This window comes from Suillus fuscotomentosus, assembly GCF_016647785.1.
Source record: "Suillus fuscotomentosus strain FC203 chromosome Unknown F5891scaffold_34, whole genome shotgun sequence".
NCBI lineage: Eukaryota > Fungi > Basidiomycota > Agaricomycetes > Boletales > Suillaceae > Suillus > Suillus fuscotomentosus.
This window is the reverse complement of record NW_024539546.1, coordinates 261,935-284,319: the sequence shown is the minus strand read 5'-3', so window position 1 is coordinate 284,319 and position 22,385 is coordinate 261,935. Positions and strand designations below refer to the sequence as shown.

The following is a 22,385-nucleotide window of genomic DNA, read 5'->3' as shown; positions in this document are numbered from 1 at the left end:
GCATACCAGACGCATTAGTAGCCTGGGCATAAATCCCAATTAACACCACACCGCACACTATTTCGAGCTACCTCCAAAATCCACCTCCTGCTTTACAACCAATCTCCTAGACATAAAAGCTCGAGTTCTGGTAAGGGCGGCACCGATCATCAACCTGTCACATCCCCGGCTTATACTCTGCACTCACATATCCTCGCTTGCTCGTTCGTACCCACATGCATGTCGCAAAGAGTGTGAGGACGCAGAGTACAAATAGTACCCAGCCGACTGCTTCGACTGTTAGCGTTTCTCGACAGCTGGACACACTCAGCTCCTGTGGCGGATCGCATGGCAAGACCCCGTTAACAGACGGGGAGCTATTGAGTATCCAATTACAGTTGCCCCCAGTCCGCGTGTTATGCATCATGCCAGCTGCAGCGCCCTGTCCACCCGGATTAAACTGTGGGTGTTTTATACCATAAGATGTCTTACCCAAAGTGCCGAAGTGATAGCAAGCCAGATGATGGAACTTGCTATGCTGGCAAGAAAGTGCACAGCACCATCAACAATCCACAGCATATAAGCTGCCCCGAATAACGTGGTCCACACGGCGTTGAATTCGAAGAGTATCAAGCTGAATGCATCCTACGTTAGCAGGACTCCTTTTCGAGATAGAAAGCAGACTTACAGTGAATGATAACGAGCGCTTGGCCAATTACGACTCTCATTTCCAACGCTGATAAGGTATGCAGTGAGACCCAGCTCAGCCATAGCACACATAGTGATGAGGATGAAAAGGAAAGGGTGGTAATGGGCTTTGATGTAAGGCATCGTTCAACGTTGTCAAAAAAAAAAAAAAGAGAGTCAAAGCTTCTAGATAGCAAAATACGGGTTGGAAGTGAGAGGAGCAGACCAAACTAATAGTGACCACCCTGAACCTTTGCGCGCGTTCCATTCGTGGCCCCCACGCAGCTGCGACACATGCGAAGAACACGAGGGCGAGTATTGCCGAATGTGTTCAAATACCACACATCTTATTCGGGTAGGCTCTGGATGAAAACGTGTCTGCAGCAAGTTAATTGTAACACGGAAAGAAATCTCACCGATACGCCGACGGCAACTCTAATTACGTAGATCGGATGCTGTTTCGAACACTAAATGGTCTCCGCTCTTTTCACCAAAGAACATTTCATCTGGTCTACATATCAGCTACCTTGTATAACGGCAATTTAAACTCGCGGGACATATAAAAACGGACTACCGAGATCGTAGAGATTCCTTGAAAGCGAGATCGATTACATCTTAAGTGCCAATTTTGCTAGGTTCAAAGCGCCTTCTTTCGTCTTGTTCCCTGAAACAAATACCAGAGATCAGCTCCGATGCAACTGCACCACTGATGCTTCACCTACCTCCAATAAACCCTGATGCGTGCACGAATATGCATCCGTCGACACCGCTTACTTTTGACAGCTCATCATCACGCACGCCTCTCCACTGCTCCGGAAGCGCCTTTCGACTGTCAAAGCTCTCAGGAGAGACAGGGACTGCCTGAATACGCCAGTTTCCCCCAGTCTCGTCAGGGTATATCACATAAAATGGAAGTTCATCTTCGGAGACACCCTGTTCGGCCTCAAGTTCAAACAAATGCTCCTGTCAGATGTCAGAATCTAGTGAAAGGTCGTGATCGACAACAATATAACCTTCCATGGAGCAAATTGTTCAAATAATATGATCTTTCCACTGGCATCGATATTCTGGCGCGATGAGAGCCCAGCCAATACCAAATTTCGTGCAGGCAACCATGCATTGGCATAGTAATCAAGCCTGCCGAGGAACTCACCCCCAGCCAGCTGCGAAGCTTTCAAGAACAGGGCCTAGACAGTTCAGCTAGGTGTGTCACATGTAAAGACGCAGGCACTCACATCCACTTTCTCAGACTCTGTAGACTCATTCCAACGAGGATTAAGCCATCCAACTCTACTCGATAGATCGGTGCGGTTGCGGTACTTCGGTTGTTCTTGGGAAGAGTATTGCGAAATCCCATTATCAATTGCATCCAGAGCCTCAATGAACTCCTGCAGATAGTTGGAAAGATGTGTTTCTCCCTGAACGACTGCATACCTTGTACATTTTTAACCATAGTGTGTCAACTTTCTTGTCGCTCGGTTCCAGCCCTGCCGCACTGGCAACGACCTCCTTTCCAAAATGCCTTTATGAAAGTGTTAGATACCTCAAGAAGAATCTAAAAGTTCCATACTTGTAGATGAGACCTGCAGATGACAGTTTAGTGCTAAAGCCATGACCGAACACCTCCGTAAAACCACGTTGATGGTGATCGAATCGGCGTTTGCTTTCATCGTATATAGCTCCCACATCAACTACTATGTCGCAACCATCGAGAACAGCTGGGTCCCTTGTACGTTTTAGGCCTTGAAAATCGATTGGGAAGGTGAGCACTGATGAAAAACTTGACATACTCACTTGCATCTTTATAGGCGTCCGTCTGACGCAAAAGAAAAACTGCCAGTGCTTCATCGCAATGGAAGGTGCCATTATGAGTACCTATGGTCTATCCAGGCGCTAGAGATGAGGATACATCCTGCAAGTGATCGAACGAACCTTGACATCCATTCTCTGCTTTTTGGTAGTGGGCCCTGTTTGTGACATAATAACTGTCCTGCTACTCAGCTTGCGATCCAGGCGAAATAGGTAGGCCAAAGTAATGGTCGACGAACGTACGCTAGGGATGACCTTGTTTACCAAGGTCATAAAAGTGTCTCTTTGAGATGGGCAGTAGGTGCGAGTGAAGAACACTCAGATGGGTTATCCGAAATCCAATGATTCGATTAATATTGACATGCTTACGCAAAATCAAGCGCTCGTCGAAATCTCGAATTCTTATTACTCAGTACTTACCCAGTGAGCAGAGAGCATACTGATACGTAACTCGATTTCGGCAGCATATAATCGTCCCGTCTAGAATTAGTCAGAAGACCAGGTCTCATTACAGTATGCTAGTACTGTACTCGGTCCAAGACAGTCCAGATATAATAGTGTCAATGAACGGTAGGCATGCGAGGATATATGCGATATATGCAAAAGTACAGTTCCATTAGCAAATCCTAAAAGCAAGCTGGTTTGTCCATGTTCAATAAAGAGAGCTTGAAGAGAGCTAGACGGAATATCCTAAGTATGTTTGGCAGTGTGCCAGGGTCACATCATACGGATATATAAACATACGAACAGTGTGCAGTTTTGAAACTGTTTTATCCTCTAAAGCAAAACCAATGCTCCTCCGGCGAGAAAGACGACAGCTCCGAGAATGTTTGCACTGCGCAAAGCCTGTGCGCCTGCAATATAGCCATCTGGAGGGCCGTATATTCCACCTGACGCTGATGCTCCTGGACTGGGGGCACCGTTGGGACCGCCATCTGCTCCAGCAATGGTAGACGCTGCAGTGGGTAGATTGCTAGAGGCGATTGATGTGGTGGTCCCGTTGTTGGTACCGCTAGTTATTGCTGAAGAAGAGTTGCCAGAGGCAGAAACTGTACCGGACGCTGTGGGAGCGGGAGTGATAGTAAAAACTGTGATCTGTGTTACTGTGCTAGTTTGGCGATTCGAGCCGAGAGTCTCTTCCACTATGGTGGAAGTTGAGAGCTGAACACTCTGCGATGACTGACGCTGGGGTGAGCTTGACAGGAAAACGGGAGGTAACTACGAACCTGCGCAAGTGAGAGCAAAGGTAAAGCCAGAAGAAAAGAAAGTAGATACATCGCTGAAGGGCGAGAGCGACGATGGTTGCGGGAAGGTGAGAGAAAGAGACTGTGAGTAACACAGGACACTGTCTGACAGGCAGTACTTGGGTGAGAAGGGGGGTCGAGGGGGGTCGTTTTTTCATGTCCCTTGTTATAATGAGATCACAAACAAAAAATGTGATTTCCATCTTACCATCGACCAACATCGATTCATTGATTGACCATCGATTATGTTCCCAATTCAATCGCATACCATACACCTCGTTTTGCAATACATATCACCCCCCTCTGAGTTAACTCAACCCCTGCCACCTCATTTATTGTCTAGATCACTGCTTCAGCGACATCATTTCCTTCAGATCTCACCTGATAATCCTCTAGAGTATCTATGTTGGCCTGCTTCTCAAAGTGCCCGTGCTATCGAGCTTCTCAACATCTTCTCATCCCCCGGAGATCAGCCAGGCCAATATTACGTTCGGTACACTTCAGATTCAGAGCACACTTATGCTCATGTTCAGGTCGTATCTCATGAGCAGGGTGTCCGCCTCCTCTTTGAGTGGGATGACGAAGACGGATGGAAGTATCATGACACTCAGCTGATGCCTTTCCCACCCACTTCACGCTCTGCGTTACATCCACCAACAACTGCGGCGGAACAGGCGCGTGAACGTTTCCCCTCAGTGGCTCGTGGTTTTCTAGATGATGAAGATCGCTATTGGAACGCATACAATGCCCCGCTGCATGAATCATTTTCCGCTCTAGCACCTCGCAGTATATTTAAGGAAGGTTCGGCCGATGGAACAGAAGATGCTTATTGGGCACGGTATTCATCAGTACAAGGTGGTGTTTCTTTCTTTCCAAGCTTGGTATTTTTACCTTGCCTGACATCTTTCCTAGGATCTGCTGATTCCACGGTGCCCTCGCCCCTACCGAACCACCGGAAACTAGAAACTGCGCTTCCGACGTATTATACACAGCAAGAAGAAGCTATACCCATACCAGCTGATACTATACATTCTTTGCCGCTGCCCGACAGTAAGTTTGGGCCGCCATCGCCTACTGTATTGGCACATCTCCTTAATATTATCTCCCCACGCAAAGACATACACACGCACACGTCAAACGAACCATCGTCAACTTTCGATCGTGATAGCCCGTCACCACCCTCAACGTTGGATCATTCGGACCTTGAGACCCCCGTGTCTGGGAATCCCGGTCAATATGGCCACGTTACTCAACCCGTGAAAATCACGTTAAATGACATGTCATATTCTAACGGGCGGCATGCAGGGAACGGACACGCAGATGAAGAGGATGATGAATTTTCTGTTGAAGAGGACAAGGCAGTGACTGAAAGTATAAAGGGCATATACTACCTGTGGAAGGCGAGGAAGTTGAACCAACCAGACGAAGAGAGCAGTGACGCATTCCTACGCATCGTCCAAGCGGCGGTAACTCAGCCATGTCCATGATTGTTGGTTTAGTATTCTTGAGCTACATGTTTACACGCGTTATTGACAGGTACATGATGTACATCATTGCACTACCTCTGGATCACGCCTATAAGTGGTAAAAAGATTTATACAAGAACGTGGTGCGTATTTAAAGGCGAGCGTTTCAAGAAGGGCATAAATATCTATTATTCCGAAGACGATGCTGCACAAGCTTGGAGCAGTGAACCAAACTCAATCAGCCCAAGATTAATTTGTGCAAGGATTTGAGGATTGTCGGGGCTAAAAGCAGGGAGGGGAGATGCAGTGGATGAAGATGTAGTCGGTAGGGGAACTGAAGTCATAGGTGTGGTTGTGGCTATGAGGGTACTCGTAGTTGTGAGGGTGGATGTGGGTGTAGGAGTACTTGATGAGGTGGTAGTAGGTGACGTCCAAGTACTAGTGGAAGACTGTTGGGTCGTCGTGGACGGCAGAAGCGTGGACGAGGTAGAAGCACTAGTGCCATAACTCCACGATCCAGATAATTCTCCAACGCTGGTTGATGCGAAGAACTCAAAAAGACCCTGACTAAAGTCCAGTCCCCCGCAAGGACATCCAAGGCACTGTAGAATTGTGTCACTTAAATGCTCCGCAAAGCAGTAATTGGCAAAAAAATACCTCGTCCACAATCTGGGCCTGCGCCGACTTTCCATTCACGGTGATAGTTATCGTTTGGAAGCAATGGCTACCTCCAGCAAAATCCTTCATTGTATTTAAGTTTCAGGTTATGCAGCCAGAAAACGGTAGAACATACACATGAGCTCTGCGCAACGATCTGAATGAATGTCAAGCGATGATCGACAGTAACCAGAGGATAGAGAACATACATAGTCGTTAGGACCATTGAAACCTCCACAGGCACCACTGGTTGTGCAATTAGTAAGGGTCTTGGTTGAGTTGCAGGTCGTACTCACTTGCCATCTTGAAAATAAGTGAATGTATCTCTCTTTGAGATTTTCGTATCTCTCGACTGATTGACAGAGATATCGAGAGCCCGGGGCTGGTCGGAACCACTTAGGGCGCGTACGTGCGCCAACCTGCGCGAGCGGTCATGTACGGACGACTGGACCCCGCTAAAGCCGATTACTTGGGGGATAAAAATGAAAGAGCACACAAAGTGACAGACAGGTAATGAAAGGAGTGCATTTTATCAATGAATGTTTAGTTTATTACCGCAAAACACGAAAACATGAAGGTGGAAGAGAGTTGACCTCGAAATTTCAAGACTAATCATTTTTGACTATATAAAGTCTCACACTATAGCGTTTCAAATTTCAGGCCTCAGGAACCGACTTTATTTTTTTAATCAATTCAGCATTAGCAAATGCTCGAGGTAATACTAGGAGATGATGCAGGAGGTAGTAAGTACAATATGGTTTATCTAGATCAGAAGTGAGCACGATACGGTCATTAGATGGTTGGGGTATATTTATTCATCATCACCGCCGTCGTTCACAGGGATAGCCTCTTGTCCTGGCATTCGCTAGTGTGAACCGCTATTAGGTGTGGACTGATAACCGGAAATGCAGAATACTTACGACGAACGCAAACTTGCATACGAGGAAACCCCCCTTATTGAGCCCTTTTGCAATCCACGCCTACGACATTAGTGATAAGGAAACAGTGGCTATCGACCAAGCGACACACTTTTTTGACAAGATACAGGCCATCATAGCGATACCTATGAACAAGGTGGCAATTAACGAAGAAGTTGGCGAGATATAAATGAAAACAGACCCCTCTGACGGCGCGTACTTTGATCTGGCCTTCCCTTTGAAGCCCCGGATCACACGGACAGGTTTCTGAGTGTCAACAGATTTCTGTAAAGAATGCATCAAATAGAAATCAAGCGCCACCTTCCCTATTTACCTGGAGGGCTGCGTTGTTTCTATCCTCGAAAGTCTGATCACTGCTTTGAGGAGCCGTTCGAAGCTTTTCGAAGATTAGCCTGATCGAAATAATTGGTGATTGTACTTACATTCTTGGGTGCTGTCTTTGTTCCCTTCAAATCCCTACCGCCTAAGAAAAGTGAGGACATCTCCGTTGCTCTACCACAACACACGTACCAGAACCAGTGAATGTACTGGATCGCTGTGAGTCGTTGTTTCTTGCACGCTTATATCGTGACTCACAATGCGTATCCATCGTCTACATCATCATCATATCCTCCTGAAAGTGCGATCGAGTATGCACCATTTGGACCTGGTGCAATACCTGAGACCCAAGGGCTATAAGATTGATTAACTCGAGGGTGCCCATTCGAAAAGGAGGGGGGAAAATCTTACGCATGGACAGACGCGGTTGAACAATCTTCTCTAGTACACCAAGTGAGCCGATATTCGTGGCAAAGATTACCAAGTCATCCTCACCTTGTTGCCCACCAGGTCCCCACCTCTACATCGGGTATGTGACCGTACCTATGACTACGCAAAATTACACAGTTAGCTTGAAGAAAGGGAACAGGGCTACTGACGGGTCATATGTTCTCTTTGATTTTAGCTGGCCAACTTTGACCTTTTGAACCCGTTTGATTGTGATCAGTTCCGGGACCCCGCGGTCTTGTTCCTGCTTGTAATCGACTGTTTTACCAGCAAGACGAGAGCTTCTTCGCGCGCGCCCTGGTTCATTACTATCATCTGCTAAACGAGAAGCTTTCTTGGGCGGTTCCTCGAGTTCGTCGCTTTCGGGCGAGGGGGACTTCCGTTTCTTGGCTGCCACTTTCTTCCTTAAATTCTCTTTCGGTTCGATTTTTGGTTTGAGGGGAGCGATACCCAGGCCATCAAGGAGAGCCTTGTTGCGCGCAATGTTCTGCTCTCGCTCTTTTGCATAGGACATAGTGGTTAGTTGAACAGTGAAAGCGGGCGGGAGCGAATACGCTCATTGCAAGTTAAAATAAAATCGTGTCCCTCACGTGACCGCGTTTCATGCTATAGCTAAGCAACATGTAATAGTATTAGATTTATAGACATACTACAATTCAGCGTAGCGGGATCTAGTAATCTACATATGGATCACCTAGTGCCTTGTGGCACAAAGGGTGATATGGTGGCGAAATTGCCGAGGTCAACTGGGCTCATCGGAGGAGTCGGAGTTCCATCTGTCTGCCCGCTGACGTTGCTGCTCTGGGCTCTAGATGGAGGTCGTCCACTGATGCTTATGCGTTCATTCAGCGGAATATGCATCTCTCCTACATAGCATACATTGCGTCAATAGCGTAATTGATGAATGACACGAAGAGCTCACTCCCGATGAATTTGCATTTGCCTTGTTTCCTGTAGCCACATTTAGACCCTCTGGGGCAGTAGTGTCCAGAAGGGCAACTTTCGCCAAAGGGACAAAGTTGGTCTGGATGTGCAGAAGACTGAGGTTGCCATCCATGAAGAACAACCACACGTGACGCACTCTTATTAAAGACGGGGCAAGGTGATTTCTTCGCATTGGCACGAAGCTCGGCGTAATTGTCTGCTGTAAGAAAGTAATCGTGGCCATAGGTGCACTTATCACCTTGCTTACACACGGACAGATAGAAAAATGTGCAAGGTCGTGGAGTTTCTGTAAAAAGATCGACATCATGCCCGATGAACAATGATGAACGACCTACGCTTGTTGAGTGGCTGGTCACAGCAAACAATCGTTATTAACACGGAATGGTGTAAGCAACAAGACCCTACCAGAGAAGGATCAAGATATCTGCAGAAGGATGTGTTCATAGAAATGACTGGACTCTGCGTTCCAACGAGGAAATTTTTGGGGTTTATCTTCTGTCTGTCATGTTCTTGGGGAGCGAACCCTGTTGGAGGTGTCGACCTCCTGTGTGTATAAGACGACGGAAGTTTCTTTGTCATGAAGACACCTCCAATATCGAGGTGGGGCAAATCGAAGGGTTGAAGCTCAGCGGCGAGAGTCTTGTATCCACGGAGTAAGACAATTTTTTCCAGCAGGCCCTCGTTTTCAAGGGTACTTAATGTCGAAGTGTATCCATTATCGTGCCCACCTTGGAATCAGGTCAGCATAAGCTGAACAAGAACTTGCTTTGAAAATTCACCTCCGAAGAATACACGTGAAGTCTGGGGAAAGCGGGTGAAAACACGAAGACATTCTACCAGGAAGTTAGAAGAAATCATACGAAAACAAACTTCATCACATCACCTTTAATCTTCGCATCTGCTGCTTCTTTTCCCCCACCCACATCCACGATAGAGAATAACGGCGAAGCTGAGTTGAAACCCAGCACAAATGCTTCAAATTCTGAAGCACTGCATATACCGTTGTTCACCAGCGTGTCCATCAAGCCGGTTTTATTGCAGTACACAGTCAGCCAAACTTGTCCACGCCCGGAAGATCCAGCATCGACATCGACCATATAGTCTGTTAACCCTTTGGTTAGCAGCATAGCTGCTTGCCGGCCTCCTGTATGGCCTGACGCAAGTAAGTCTTGGGAGAAAATGTTGCCATCGCCGTCAATGAGGCAGAGGAGAAGCGGGTTATCATCCTGCATACGACATCAAGTATTGAAGAACACATATTAGATGACCAACCCTTAACGAGCCAATGTTTTTCTCTAACTTGAGCATTTGTTTTTGTAGATTGCATTTTTCATCTTCGGCAGCCTTGAAAGCCAGCTTCCACACCGATAGTTCTCGTTCCAGTTCGTCGACCCGAATGCGTAGCGTTTGATTGTCAGTGAGTGTAAGACGAAAGAGGCCTTTTGAGATATTAGTCTTCTCTGCCATGTAATAAGATGCCACGTACTTGACTGTTCTTCGACCAGGCGCTCCCTTGGCACGAAATTAGCATAAATAGGTTTCTGTGACAGCAGAAGTGGAGGCTCTCACCATGTCTGAAGGTCATTTAAGGTCGCGCATTCTTCCATAGCGCTGGCTCTGGGAATGCTGACTACCTTTTTTCGTCAATTGTCCTAAGAAGTCCAGTGCAAGATGCTGCGCAGCATGAGAGATGCGCAAAGCAAGTTCCGAATATTATGCCAAGGAACAGGCCTGCAGGTCAGACGACGTAAGAGGCGGAGCATCAAAATCCCTCCTCACTCAGGCTTTATGTAAATGTCAGCCTGGTGGCGTCTCAATATATAACGTGTACAAGGTATAGGGTCCGCTACAGCATTTACGAAAAATGTCCATGAATTAAATACAGAAGAGACAGCATCTTGTTCCCAACAGAAAGAGCCATTCTATTTGATGCGTTTGAGCTATTGTTCGGAAATCAGACAAATGATATTGTGACGTGGAAAACATGGCAGCGCACCCTTTCAGTGTTCCTGAACACGTTGTTGTCCAAGGTAGTCGTCTTTTGTTCGATGGTAACAAGTCTCGAGTTTTGCTGATCGAGCTCCTGTCCCATAGCAGTACCCAGTGCCTTCAGGTTTTTGGTGATAGCCGAGATCTCATTCAAGTTGTCGTCCAATTCATCTTCCATCTCGTCATCAGAGGCACCCCCCTCAAACTGATATCTCTTCCGCTGCTCCTTTCTTGTGGCCAGCTGTTCCTCAGTGCGGAATCTACCTGACCCTCCAGATGTTAAGCTTTCTTCATCTTGACGGCCATATGTAGTAGCACGTCCCAAGCGGTTCTGGGTATCTCTGATGTCTTGCATAGCCTTCTCGCGATCTAGCCTTTCATCTTCATACCGCTGCTGAAGTTTGTCTTCCTGAGCGGCGCGTTTTGCATCCTTGTTCCAAGTAATGACAGGGCGGAAGATTGACCGATTGAGCTGCTTCAGTTCACCGATCTGATCTTCGGCGCGCAAGGTGTGACCCTTTGAAACATCAAGATGACGCTCAGTGTTAGCGAGTTTCTCTGTCGCGAAACGATCAATGAGAATGAAACTACGACTTCAGCCGGATCTCACCAGATTGATCCCCGAGCCTTCCGATGGTGTTCCCCGCAGTCTCTTCCGCTTCCCGAGCAAGCCTCAGTGCATTCCTGGTAGAGTTGACGCTCTCTTGCTTCATGAATCTGGTTTGCTGTTTGATGCCTTCTACATCCTCATCATTCTCCTCCCCAGGAGAGGGTTCTTTGCCTAGCGCGGGGCCATCGAAGTATCGACCAGAACCTGTCTTCCCCTGAGGTTTGAATCCAGCGAACAATTCATTGCGGTTCCGATCTCCCTCGACATCAGGAGTTTTACCCGCAGTGGCACTATAAGTATCATAGTTGTCGTACGAATTCTGTGACTGAGTCCTGGTGCTCATGGCATTATAAGGATCTGGCCCATCGCGGCTGGCAACGTAGGTACTGGCGGTGGACTTGTAACTAGGGAGGGAAGACGTGCTTCGAGATGGACCTCGCGAACCATCTGATGTGGAAACTGCTGACTGGACGGGAGGAATCAAATTTTTCTCCTTACGCTTGAAGAACGACATTCCTTGAAATGCGAGGATAATATTGGTGGACTCGGATGAGGAAGGGAATCAGAGGTCGAGCACTGCTGCACAGGTGAACAAGTCACTATCGCCTTGACCAAACCGTAACCAAACCGTAAACTAATAATATAAATTGCCGGTCCGGGAGGTCCCGCTAATGGCCTCTCTTCTTCAGACGCAATTCAAGTTTGTCATTGGATGTGGATTTCTAACAGTCAGGTATGTTTCTTGCTTTCGACATTATTCATCAACGCGACGAAGAACATGTCGGCGCCACAAGTACCGATCTATTGCACATGAATGAATGATCTTTCATCTCCCCACCCGATGAGTTGTTTTTGTATATGCGTGCGTATGTAGTACTGTGCAAATATGCCAATAAAATAATCGATGTTCGTGTATTTTGCTTGGGCTCTCCCGGAAGTAAAATAGGATCCAGTTTAATTTCAAAGAAAACACCTTGAAAATTGACCGGAAATCTGAAGTAATCTGCGACCGGGGTTAGGAAAACTAGTCTTATATGATTTCAATGAACATACCAAAAATTAACTCGTTTTTTTGGAGGAGGTTTTCCCTGATTTCGTTTTGGCATACTTGTGAACGCTCTTGTCAAGGGCATCTCGCGTCTTCCTCCTTGCCTTTCTTTCTTTCGCACGTAGTGTTCGCTTTTCTGCGGGTGTAAGTTCGCTACGGGCGCGGAGATCAGAAGATGCTGTTTTGAAAACCTCTTCTGGAGCAAGCATAGAAGACACGGTTTTGTTAGTAGGAAGTGCTGATTCTAAAGTAGCTGCGGAAACGTTGGAGACTGTCGATATAGTAGCTTTCGGCTGTCGGAATTTCAGCGTCATATCTACATAATGGTAGGGTCCAAAATACGTACCGTTTTTGGAGTGTAATGCGCGTTGCAAAGTGCATCTAGCTTGCTACATATGCTATCCCAAAGTTTTGTAATTTCGTCGTGCTCCTTCTTGAGCCGACCGTCTCTGTCGTCACCTCCCGTACCGCCGTTCTGTGCGACGACGTACTCATCCTCGTAGATTTGAGCAAGTGACTGGGAAGATTTGGTGTCCTGGAGCTCAAAGAATCGTGACGGAAGGAAAGGTTTATCGTCGATAGCGCGAATCCGCACGACATCGTCGAATCGGCCATCCTTTATGCGAGCTTTTATTCGCTCTTCCAGACCTTGAACCACAATTTCAGTGATGACGGGCACCGCTTTCATCGTTCGTTCAAACTCTAAATCTTCTTGCAGCAAAGAATCTTGAGGTCGAGATCTCGACGTGGCCTCCCCCATCAATACCCAGTCCTTCTTAGCAACATTCTCCGCCTCGAGCTCCTTGATCTGTGCTTGGAGTGCTGCCATACGTTTTTCATAAGTGGTCATATCTGCAGCCAGGTTGTAAATAAATGATACCAACAAGAATATGACTGGCCTTACTGGAATCTGGTTCATCCTCCTCCGCAAATAAGTCGTCCTTCAGTCTTTCAATGGTAGCGCGACCTTCGTCGTCTTCATCGTCGTCTTCATCTTCATCTTCGTCTCCGTCTTCGTCTTCGTCTCCATCTTCATCTTCGTCTACAAATGACTCCTCGACCTCAGCGTCCATCATGACCTCGTCCAGATCTTCTAAGTACATGTTCCGTCCGCTCTCGTCGTCGGAATCGTCGTCCTCCATCAAACTAGCCACCGGTAGGCCCTTGCCCTTTGCCTTGATACTCTTCACTCTGACCTGCTCACTAAATCGCACTTCCTTCGAGGAAGAAGTATTCGTAATAGCTTTCGAGCCAGAGCCCCTGGGAGCATCGAAGAAATCTTGGTAGAGCGGTTCTGCGTGTTATGTGAGTTACGCGTGACAAAAAGAGTACAAGATTGCATACCTGCGCCGTCTTCCGAAGCATTGTCATTAGAGTCATAGACGTCATCTATTGGCCTGAAGAGATCAATACTGTCACCTTCATCGTCATCGTCATCCGATTCTCGTCGTAGTTGACCACGGGAAACAGCAGTTGCTTCGGCCTCTTCCGTTTCACGATTGAATGCGTCCAGACTGAAGAAATCGTCGTCAAGGTCTGATTTGGGTCTCTTTGCGACTGCACGTTTTACAGAGGGTTTTACTTTGACGACGTCAAGAAGAGATGGATGATGATCTGAATCGTCCTCCTCGTCTTCGGACAGCTCCTCGCGAAGGTCAGTCATTTCTTCTGACCCACCAGTGTCTTCTTCAGAATCGTCCGTGTGCTCTATTTCTTCAGAATCTTCGCTTTCTTCTAATACCTCGTCACCTTCCTCGTCCTCCTGATCGTCATACATCCCGTCTGGTAATTCCATGTCATCTTCAGTCTCGCCCTCTAGCAGCAGAAGATTACTGCAAAGAGGTGCAGCCCTAAGGTCCAGCTGCTGCCAAATTTGATCTTCATTCATATCCTCGATAAAAAGTGAGGGCAGTGGTGTATTTTTTATAGTGACCTTCTTCGGGAATTCCAGTACAGGACTTGGACTCCTCTTCCGTTTGGCATTAGCGCGAGTCTGTGATCTCGTCTGTGGTGCTTGAGACTGTTTGAGTGAAGACAGAAGGTTCTCAATATGAGGCAGAGATGCAGGTTCCGACCGCAAAGCTATGAACTACTCAGCCCGGCTGCATCATGTGCGGATATTGAATTGGGTTTGGTCTGCTCACCAAGATCGAATATGAATTTGGTTGCGCGGAGAGCTATGGCTTGTAGCTCAGCAGTGGCAGTTGCCAATGATTCGGGCTTTTCTTGAATGAAAGACGAGAGATCATCGAGCTCTCTCGGCAGAATGACCTGTGATTCGATTTCCATTGCATGCACCAGCAGACCAGGTCTGCACTGGACTTGTGCGATCGGTGAAATTTCTGAGTTTCTGACAGACGCCGTCTATTTGTGATTATTTGTTCGATAGACGCACGAATACGACCGGATGATTTCTCCATATGCGAACGATATTCGGTCTCGACCTTTCGACGATGGGCTTCCATTCCTCGCTCTATATCCGAGTCACATAACAAAAGGCAAATGCCTAGGCAACAATTTATAATTGCGTTGCACTGAGCGCGATTTCTTTGTTCTTGCACTTTGTCCTACAGGCTACCGAATCGACGTATGATACGTGCTACGGTACATAAGATCGATCCCAAACTATGGAAAGTACGTTTCAATCCCCTTCTCTCATCGGTCCACCTAGTTTCTATCGCGCACGGTCCCGCGACATTCGAGCAGGCTCTCGCTACATTCATTTTTTTCAGCTCAATACTTTTACGCAACTGCTTCAACCATGCTAGCCGACATTTCAAAAGGCACCATCCTGTACTTCACCCCTGTGCTCATGCTCACGGCACTCCTACTCTCGTTGTTTTCGTACCTTGCCCCGACTGTCATGTTACATAGCCAAGTCGCATTGCTTACAGTGACACCTTCCTCTACCTTGACGCAGCCCGGATCTACCAAAGCAGTGGATGGTCCCAGCATTTTCCTTGGACCTCTAGGATCGTGCTCTCGACCAAACAACGAAGCTGGTCTGACGTGTATGCCATCTTCCATATCTCCCATCTATAGTAAGTTAAAGCTATCTAGTTGCCAATATCAGTCATGCTCACATGAAATTAAGACACTTCGGTGTTTACATCTAACACCCCCAGTTCCGTCATATCGGCCCCACCTGCAGGTGCACCAACTTTCATCGCAATCTCCCTTGTATTCTCCGTGACTTTCTTCGTCATGTTCACGGCAATATCATTCCGTCACTTGATGGGTAAAGCTGGTGCTGTTTGGGAAAAACCCATGGTGCAGCGAGTCTCCGCATGGATTGGGATTTTTGCGTTCTTGATTGGTATGCATCTATTTCGAAGTACACATTGCTGGGGCTGATCTGGGGCTTTAGGTCTCGGATCTACTCTCATCATTTTTATGTGGTTTGGGAAGGCCGCCGATGACTTCAATCAAAGTATCCAGGGTCAAGGAAGCAATGGTCCCCAACTGATTGCCACTATTGGCAACGCATTCACGAGTGAGTGACTGTACATTCGATTCTCAAGTTCAGTTCTAATCAAGTCTGGTAGTGATTTGGGTGGCTTATGCATTCTTTGCCATTCCTGTCGTTGTTTCATTGGCTAAGTTTCACGTTCTTGCTACGAAGTGATGATGAAGAAGTTTATTACCTTTACATGGACATAGAAGTCTTCCTTTCCGTGCTCTATCCAAGATGTATACTTATCCATAGTTGTTCGCTATTGCTGTATCCATAATGGAAGTTGCTACCCGTGCCCTTGGTGAACTCATCTAGTAGGTGAGGTATATCATGTACTAGTTAATCTATCAGAGGGAATCAAATTTGATATGCATCTTTCGCAAGATTCATTCATTGAGTGCATCGATGGATGTTCAAGATGAAAGAACCTATCTGTTCTGTCACGTCCAAGGTCAGTATGCGATTCATTTGCAAATGCAAAATGAATCATAAAAAAAAGACTAATGTCCAATCTAGGAATAAGCGAGTCCGGGGCTGTCGCCGGCGCCGTCACGATTCTAACATTTGATCCGATGATTGCTTCTAGTCTCCGCGTTACACTGGCCCAGACCATATAAAGAATGGGGACTTCTTCTCGAATCCCACTGAGTCAACCAACTCGAATTTTTCCTGCAGCTGGGTAGTATTGTCGGGCTCATGCTCACGTTTCTTTTAATATTACTGTTTCGTGTGGTCTGCAGTTATGCGACCGACCTTCACATTCCAGACCATATCAACATTGCTGCCGCTCACCACAATAGAGGTCGATATGACGGGTTTCCGAGGTACGGTTGAGCCCAATATACGTTGCTGACCGTACATATTCAACTCCTCTTTCAACAGCTCAGTTGCGCCCAGTACTAGCACACCACCCGTATCATCTCCCACGCTGGCTGCGGGCACCACTATCACGCAGGACATCAACACCATTCATCAGCGCAGGCTGGTAACAATTACAGAGGAAATCACTCTGAGCCCTGAGAATATCACATCCTGGTTAGTCGTTATTTTGTATGTAACACCTGGTTACAATCACATTGCAGGATTGCAGACCTGGGAGCCAATGGTCGGTGGCCTAGTTCTGAAGTGGATTACACTTCCGGATGTGATGCAGTAAGGTCCAACTGGCCTGCTCAATTGCACTGGCAACGCATCAGTGAGGATTTACATTGGCCCACGAATTGACACATTGACTTGCTCTTGACAGGTACCATGGCTGCTGCTTGGCATGGCGGTCTTAGCGGGGGGCAGCAATACGTCAATGATTCGAAGACCTTGGCCGCCATATCGCTTGCCATGGACTATTGGTTCGCTAATGATTTTACCAACCCTGCATGTCTAGATTATGGAGGCACTCCAACCTGCCCCTGTGGCACGCCGGGATTTTGGAACACCAACTGGTTCTCCAATGTAGGATCGCAGCTATTTCTTTAATCGTATCAATTTCTTCTGACACCTGGTTTAGGTTATCTTAATCCCTGAATTTGTGTCACAATCCTGCCTCCTGCTGAATAACACATTAACACCTACTCAGCTTGGCAATTGTACTCACATCACCCTCCGTGCATATGGCACGTTCGACCACTATGTCAATGGTATAGGTTATATTACTGGTTCGAATGCATTAGACCTTGCGAAAATTGGCATCGATGAAGGTCTTCTGGTTGTCAATATCTCCATGATCGTAGATGCCTTCACGAGAATCCATGAGACTGTGGTTATCGAACAGCCTGTTGGATCTGATGGGGTAAGCCCATCATTGTCCTGAAGTTGGCGAACTAATAGTCAGTTGTCAAACAGATTCGTCCCGACGGATCTTTCGGTCAACACCTTGGGATCATCTATAACGGCAATTATGGGAAAGACTTGTATGTCATCCCTGTATTTTGAAAGAAGTCTCCATCTGAATCGCGCCAGCTCGAATGATGTTCTTGATTTGGAAACTGAGGCTGCAGGAACGCAATTTGCCGCTAACGCAACTTCCAGAACTGCACTTGAAACTCTATTCGACGGAAATCGGTGGATGATTTTCCGCAACGTTCAGACCAATGTTTGTCAACAGTTTACTGTCATATTACCTATGATCGATCATCTTGCAGGTATCGCATTGGGATTTTGTGAGTTAGGGTTCCTGCGGTTCAATGTTTTCTGACGCTGCCTAGAGCGTCTTGGGTCGTTTTATCAGTTTCCCGGTGATTGACGAGCAGTGAGGCTATCATGACGCTTGCTGGCTATGTTCTTGTTAACGCTGTTTTAGGGCTACCGGTAGCATCAATATGAATATTTCAGAAGTTCAGCAACTCGGAGAGGAATGGAACTCTACCGTTCTCCTTGAGTTTTCTCTGACTGTATCTGCCAACGCAACCGATGCAAATGTGGGTGAGCTCCACGGGAATCGTATGTTTTTCGCAAATGACTACATGGCGAGTTCTTTTTTTTTTGTCCGCCCCATCCGTTGACCCGCGCCCCTAGGTAACTCGCGGTCCAGGTTATGTGACCACATTGAGAATGTACTCCAATAGGACAGTCAACACAGAATGTCTCAACTCTCAAAATGTATGGTGTCGCCTCCTACGCCGTGTAAGCAGCACTAACGACATATCAGCCTTGGGGCTTCCACCTCTCTGATGGTACTGTTTACACTTACCTTCAAGGCAATGAATATGAAGACATCGCTGCCGCCTGGGACTGGAACCTTATCCCTGGAATTACCGTGGACTATAACGCTACAGTACTCGATTGTAACCATACTTCATATACCGGTCAAGAAGCTTTTGTCGGTGGCGTCACGGATGGTCAAATTGGCGCCGCAGCAATGCGCTACATCAACCCTGAGAGTGGTTCGATATCCTGGCAAAAGACATGGTTTTTCCTGGAGACCGACATTCAACATGTCATGATTGCCAACATTTCGTCTGTCACTGCAGCCCCCGTGTTTTCAGTTCTTGACCAACGACGCTTTGGAGGCGGTGTTTGGGTCAATGGAGCAGGGACTTTTGGTGGCAACTACACAAATCCACAAACCATGTGGCATGGCCAAGTTGGTTATGAGTTTCCAGCTGCCAATGGGACATATGGACTCTCCGTTGAATGGGGTAACCGCACGGGTGCCTGGTCAAACATTGGAAGCTCCACGCAGCCTCCCGAGACGGTCGAACTCTTCGCCGCATGGCTCTATCATAACAATCTATCCGCCCCCGTCTCCTATACATCTTATCCTGCGGTTGATTATGGCACCTTCATGCTCAAGCGGGCGGCCACCCGGTTGCAAGAAATTGAGAATAGCGCAAGTATTAGTGCGTTGCTCGATAAAGTCCATCGAACAGTAACAGCAGTACTTTGGAGCCCCTCTGGAGGTTCCTTCACCTTCCAGCTGGATGGCTACGCACCGATCACCGTCACAGCCAGTGCAAACGCCGCCATTCTTTATCGGGTAGAATCTGGCAATGTGACAGTCTCGGATCCATCGCAGACACTCTCTGAACTCACTATAGAAATGACCGCTGGAGATGGAGTTAAACCGAAAGGGTGGTGTCTTCAGAACACCCTTATTATACATTTCACACTACCTAGCAGCGGTTCGGCAGGAAGCAGCGTGACCCACGTATTAGGGAAGTAGCACATCGTTCATCAGATGGGATCTTACAGTACTATGCAAATCCTAATGCGTTGCAACGATCAAGTACATATTTTGTGGATGAGATATAAACAAAGACAAGATCAGAATGCAGGCTGCTCGCCATATGCCTCCTGCTGGTAGGCTGGCTCCTGTGCATACGCAACCGGTTCCTCTGCAGCTGGGGGTGGAGCGGAAACAACGGCAGGTTCTCTTGACTCTGAAGAAGGTTCCGAGACAATTTTGTCGAGAGGAGGCTCGAGAATCTGGACAGAGTCGGGAAGGGGCTTGCGAGGGCCCAATTGGCCTTCGGGGTCATAGCCCTTCATGCTGTTGTATGATGAGCCATATGTCCTCAAATACATCGATCAGCTTACATTTTAACCTTGATACCAAGGACACCCTGGCGAAGCAGAACGTGTCTCACAGCATAGTCAACGAAGTCTCGCGAGGGCTGACCGGAGTGGATCATGAATCCATCGGTGAACTTCATCGACTTGGCACGAGCAGCACGAAGCTTGCCGGAGACAACCACCTCGCAACCCTTTGCACCAGATTCCATGACGAAGCGAAGGACACCATAGCATGCCCTGGAGACATGGACATGATCAGAAACGACGCATTGTGATTGGTAGAAACACGGACCTGCGGACAGCAAGACCACCAAGGAGCTTGTATCTCAAGCTCTCACATTGAGCAATAGCGGAAAGACCGCGGTATTGCACTTTCTCGGCGTAAAGCTCAAGAGAGTTTTCGGGGAACTTGAAACGCTTCTGGACGAGTGCAGTCAACTCCCTGATGCGACGGCCCTTCTCACCAAGGACCTCCTGGGTGTGTGTGGCACGGATGATAATCTGAAAGTAATGCATTTGCAAGATGGCAAGGCTGTTCAGCGCACACTAGCGTACCTCGGTGCGGGCGTGGGTGACACGGACATCACATCCAGAGTAACCCTCCTCAGCGAGTTCGCGAGTGAAGAATTCGTTGAGTTCAGCACGGAATACACCGTCAGCTACGAACTTGCGCTTTTTGCTGATTTGAGCGGACATATTGGGGATGGGGGAATGTCTGCAAAGACGGATAGATAAGACACTGTCATCATCCAAATCCCAGAATTGTCATCCATCCCATCAATGCCATTGCCGGCTCCGATCTTCTGCGATACCACGCAAACAGGCTATGGACACATTGACTGCAAGAAATTGGACGAACCTTGATGAAATTTAGCCTTCGACGCCGTACGTGTTGTCGCGCTGCACGTTGCGGCGGGTACTGCTTGCCGAATAATATTTAATCGCCGCCTAAAGCCCATTTGATAAATTGTGCTGAAAATACAACTTCAATTTTTAAACGCTCCTGCCTGGGACAGCGTACAGCTGGCGGTGAGTAATATTTCCATGTTTCTTACCCCTTCACATAAGGCTTTCAATTCAATGACGAGCGTTGTATATCAACCACCACTGGCACCTCTTAGTCGACTTGATGCACGCGAGCCCATAACACGGCGGACGTGTATCACTGACATCAATGACTTTCTGATCATGATTCTTTTGTTTTGTTTTTAGTTGAGCTTTCAGCTGACGATTCTTCCGTTAGGCCGGGCCTTCATTATTTGACAGAACCATACACGTTTTGATCGATTGTCTCTGTACATAGTTATATGATGAATCCACATGACCAGATCTTCTCTTTCGTGCACGCATTTGACCCTCAAGCCAATCATTCTTACGGTCTTATCTCGCTGTTAAGATTAGCCACGGAATTCCTTTACCCGCTACCTGTATGTCTTATCTACTCTAAGATGTTCTTTTAGGTCTGAACTTCATCGTTCACTCTCGTCCCCAACGCCATCCATATGCCGCATTGGACTGCTTTAGCCGCAGAGAAGAAACAGAGGCAGCTCAAGTCCATTCCACAGGAATGGCTTGTCACCCCGCCTCCACTTTCTACCTTAGATGTGACTGGTTTTCCAGAGTCCTGTGGTCTCTTGAATGCTCGAGAAATTGAGATCACCAATACTTCGGTGGATGTCTTATTGAAGAGACTTGCAAGTGCAGAATGGACAGCTGTAGACGTCACCACCGCGTTCTCCAAGAGGGCCATTGTTGCTCATCAGCTTGTAAGCCAAGTTGCCAGGCATTTGCTCGATGATGTGGCGTTAACTGGCCGCCAAGGTCAACTGCTTGACGGAAATCTTTATTGATCGCGCATTGGCCCGAGCGGCTGAACTTGATGATTACTTGAAGAAGACCGGGAAGGTTGTTGGTCCCCTTCACGGACTGCCCGTCTCTCTAAAGGACCAACTATGTATCAAAGGACTGGAAACCACTATGGGTAAGTCACAATCCCGGTCTAGACCTAACGCGTTGTGATTCGCTGGGTTTTCAGGTTATGTCTCGTGGATTGGGCAGTATGCAGAGAAAAACGCAGTGTTGGTCGACATTCTGATCGAGTGCGGAGCTGTGCCATTTGTTCCGCACCAACATTCCACAGACACTTATGGTGAGCGCACCCTGAAAATGAATCCTACTCGTGTGCTCAAAGTAATTTTAGTGGCCAGAATCCTTCAACAGTGTCTTCGGTCGGACAACTAACCCACACAACGTCTCCCTGACCTCAGGTGGGTCGTCAGGAGGAGAGGGTGCATTGATTGCCCTCAAAGGAAGCCCATTGGGAGTCGGTTCTGATATCGGAGGGTATGACAAAATTTTGGAAGTATCACTGGTAGTAACCTCCCGACAGCTCTGTTCGTATTCCCTCTGCATTCTGCGGCATATACGGCCTGAGGCCGTCATACGGGCGTGTACCGTACTGCGGTGCCCGCAACTCACTTGAGGGCCAAGACTCGATTCTCTCCGTATTCGGTCCTATGACAAACAGTCTATCCGGACTCAAAGTCTTCATGAAAGCTGTCGTTGACTCCAAACCATGGCTCAAGGACCCTCTTGCGGTTCGAAAGAAATGGAATGAAGGACGAGTACGAACTCGCGGACCATGGATCTGGCAAGGATTTGTGTTTTGCGATCATGTGGGATGACGGCGTTGTTGTTCCCCACCCACCTATCAGGAGGTCTCTGGAAATGACCAAAGCGGCTCTCCAGAAGGCTGGGCACAAAGGTTTTTCTCGTCTAATTCCCCT

General features: G+C 47.5%; 13 protein-coding genes across 13 annotated transcripts; 4 read left to right on the top strand and 9 right to left on the bottom strand.

The window, feature by feature from the left end:
* Positions 1–157: 157 nt before the first annotated feature.
* On the bottom strand, positions 158–810 carry F5891DRAFT_954080 (uncharacterized protein; the record flags this gene model as incomplete). The annotated part of the gene is made up of 3 exons (XM_041375232.1): positions 158–421; positions 472–613; positions 668–810. The coding sequence occupies 3 exons, from the start codon at positions 808–810 to the stop codon at positions 158–160; spliced, it is 549 nt and encodes a 182-aa protein (XP_041224774.1).
* A 314-nt stretch (positions 811–1,124) lies between these two features.
* F5891DRAFT_1040057 (GAMM1 protein) lies at positions 1,125–2,894 on the bottom strand. The gene is made up of 9 exons (XM_041361988.1): positions 2,719–2,894; positions 2,599–2,651; positions 2,461–2,548; positions 2,237–2,408; positions 2,101–2,188; positions 1,902–2,054; positions 1,680–1,853; positions 1,389–1,629; positions 1,125–1,330 (listed from the first exon to the last, which is right to left on the bottom strand). The coding sequence occupies exons 2-9, from the start codon at positions 2,644–2,646 to the stop codon at positions 1,275–1,277; spliced, it is 1,020 nt and encodes a 339-aa protein (XP_041224773.1). The 5' UTR covers positions 2,647–2,651; positions 2,719–2,894; the 3' UTR covers positions 1,125–1,274.
* Positions 2,895–3,840, bottom strand: F5891DRAFT_1040051 (uncharacterized protein). The gene is made up of 2 exons (XM_041361987.1): positions 3,702–3,840; positions 2,895–3,654 (listed from the first exon to the last, which is right to left on the bottom strand). Exons 1-2 carry the CDS (start codon positions 3,750–3,752, stop codon positions 3,253–3,255), a joined length of 453 nt encoding a protein of 150 aa, XP_041224772.1. The 5' UTR covers positions 3,753–3,840; the 3' UTR covers positions 2,895–3,252.
* An 87-nt stretch (positions 3,841–3,927) lies between these two features.
* F5891DRAFT_1040045 (uncharacterized protein) lies at positions 3,928–5,281 on the top strand. The gene is made up of 2 exons (XM_041361986.1): positions 3,928–4,574; positions 4,632–5,281. Exons 1-2 carry the CDS (start codon positions 3,965–3,967, stop codon positions 5,204–5,206), a joined length of 1,185 nt encoding a protein of 394 aa, XP_041224771.1. The 5' UTR covers positions 3,928–3,964; the 3' UTR covers positions 5,207–5,281.
* Positions 5,282–6,430, bottom strand: F5891DRAFT_1040043 (uncharacterized protein). Its single transcript, XM_041361985.1, has 5 exons — positions 6,337–6,430; positions 6,139–6,310; positions 6,052–6,088; positions 5,843–5,926; positions 5,282–5,787 (listed from the first exon to the last, which is right to left on the bottom strand). Exons 1-5 carry the CDS (start codon positions 6,368–6,370, stop codon positions 5,374–5,376), a joined length of 741 nt encoding a protein of 246 aa, XP_041224770.1. The 5' UTR covers positions 6,371–6,430; the 3' UTR covers positions 5,282–5,373.
* Positions 6,431–6,512: 82 nt separating this feature from the next.
* On the bottom strand, positions 6,513–8,134 carry F5891DRAFT_1040040 (PUA-like domain-containing protein). The gene is made up of 11 exons (XM_041361984.1): positions 7,698–8,134; positions 7,594–7,647; positions 7,510–7,539; positions 7,357–7,452; positions 7,291–7,307; positions 7,203–7,243; positions 7,094–7,156; positions 6,962–7,044; positions 6,872–6,905; positions 6,763–6,822; positions 6,513–6,707 (listed from the first exon to the last, which is right to left on the bottom strand). Exons 1-11 carry the CDS (start codon positions 8,057–8,059, stop codon positions 6,654–6,656), a joined length of 894 nt encoding a protein of 297 aa, XP_041224769.1. The 5' UTR covers positions 8,060–8,134; the 3' UTR covers positions 6,513–6,653.
* Positions 8,135–10,273, bottom strand: F5891DRAFT_1040025 (uncharacterized protein). The gene is made up of 10 exons (XM_041361983.1): positions 10,060–10,273; positions 9,977–10,002; positions 9,763–9,929; positions 9,374–9,716; positions 9,270–9,323; positions 8,896–9,218; positions 8,826–8,838; positions 8,627–8,776; positions 8,468–8,569; positions 8,135–8,411 (listed from the first exon to the last, which is right to left on the bottom strand). Exons 1-10 carry the CDS (start codon positions 10,095–10,097, stop codon positions 8,236–8,238), a joined length of 1,392 nt encoding a protein of 463 aa, XP_041224768.1. The 5' UTR covers positions 10,098–10,273; the 3' UTR covers positions 8,135–8,235.
* F5891DRAFT_1147353 (uncharacterized protein) lies at positions 10,274–11,696 on the bottom strand. The gene is made up of 3 exons (XM_041365045.1): positions 11,090–11,696; positions 10,487–11,037; positions 10,274–10,430 (listed from the first exon to the last, which is right to left on the bottom strand). Exons 1-3 carry the CDS (start codon positions 11,601–11,603, stop codon positions 10,413–10,415), a joined length of 1,083 nt encoding a protein of 360 aa, XP_041224767.1. The 5' UTR covers positions 11,604–11,696; the 3' UTR covers positions 10,274–10,412.
* Positions 11,697–11,796: 100 nt separating this feature from the next.
* Positions 11,797–14,533, bottom strand: F5891DRAFT_1279033 (Mpp10 protein). Its single transcript, XM_041370343.1, has 6 exons — positions 14,282–14,533; positions 13,482–14,219; positions 13,042–13,431; positions 12,484–12,989; positions 12,143–12,430; positions 11,797–12,092 (listed from the first exon to the last, which is right to left on the bottom strand). Exons 1-5 carry the CDS (start codon positions 14,424–14,426, stop codon positions 12,149–12,151), a joined length of 2,061 nt encoding a protein of 686 aa, XP_041224766.1. The 5' UTR covers positions 14,427–14,533; the 3' UTR covers positions 11,797–12,092; positions 12,143–12,148.
* A 42-nt stretch (positions 14,534–14,575) lies between these two features.
* On the top strand, positions 14,576–15,980 carry F5891DRAFT_1040020 (uncharacterized protein). Its single transcript, XM_041361982.1, has 4 exons — positions 14,576–15,178; positions 15,232–15,453; positions 15,505–15,630; positions 15,683–15,980. Exons 1-4 carry the CDS (start codon positions 14,899–14,901, stop codon positions 15,760–15,762), a joined length of 708 nt encoding a protein of 235 aa, XP_041224765.1. The 5' UTR covers positions 14,576–14,898; the 3' UTR covers positions 15,763–15,980.
* A 307-nt stretch (positions 15,981–16,287) lies between these two features.
* F5891DRAFT_1234528 (polysaccharide lyase family 8 protein) lies at positions 16,288–19,249 on the top strand (the record flags this gene model as incomplete). Its single annotated transcript, XM_041369614.1, has 12 exons — positions 16,288–16,415; positions 16,474–16,626; positions 16,674–16,786; positions 16,838–17,040; positions 17,096–17,377; positions 17,431–17,498; positions 17,548–17,680; positions 17,730–17,747; positions 17,793–17,836; positions 17,888–18,053; positions 18,103–18,186; positions 18,236–19,249. The coding sequence occupies 12 exons, from the start codon at positions 16,288–16,290 to the stop codon at positions 19,247–19,249; spliced, it is 2,406 nt and encodes an 801-aa protein (XP_041224764.1).
* A 101-nt stretch (positions 19,250–19,350) lies between these two features.
* On the bottom strand, positions 19,351–20,295 carry F5891DRAFT_1110918 (ribosomal protein S3; the record flags this gene model as incomplete). Its single annotated transcript, XM_041363714.1, has 4 exons — positions 19,351–19,576; positions 19,624–19,836; positions 19,892–20,100; positions 20,155–20,295. The coding sequence occupies 4 exons, from the start codon at positions 20,293–20,295 to the stop codon at positions 19,351–19,353; spliced, it is 789 nt and encodes a 262-aa protein (XP_041224763.1).
* Positions 20,296–20,601: 306 nt separating this feature from the next.
* Positions 20,602–22,179, top strand: F5891DRAFT_419241 (amidase signature domain-containing protein). Its single transcript, XM_041371760.1, has 6 exons — positions 20,602–20,628; positions 21,060–21,365; positions 21,421–21,580; positions 21,635–21,748; positions 21,800–21,942; positions 21,989–22,179. The coding sequence occupies exons 2-5, from the start codon at positions 21,102–21,104 to the stop codon at positions 21,838–21,840; spliced, it is 579 nt and encodes a 192-aa protein (XP_041224762.1). The 5' UTR covers positions 20,602–20,628; positions 21,060–21,101; the 3' UTR covers positions 21,841–21,942; positions 21,989–22,179.
* Positions 22,180–22,385: the final 206 nt, after the last annotated feature.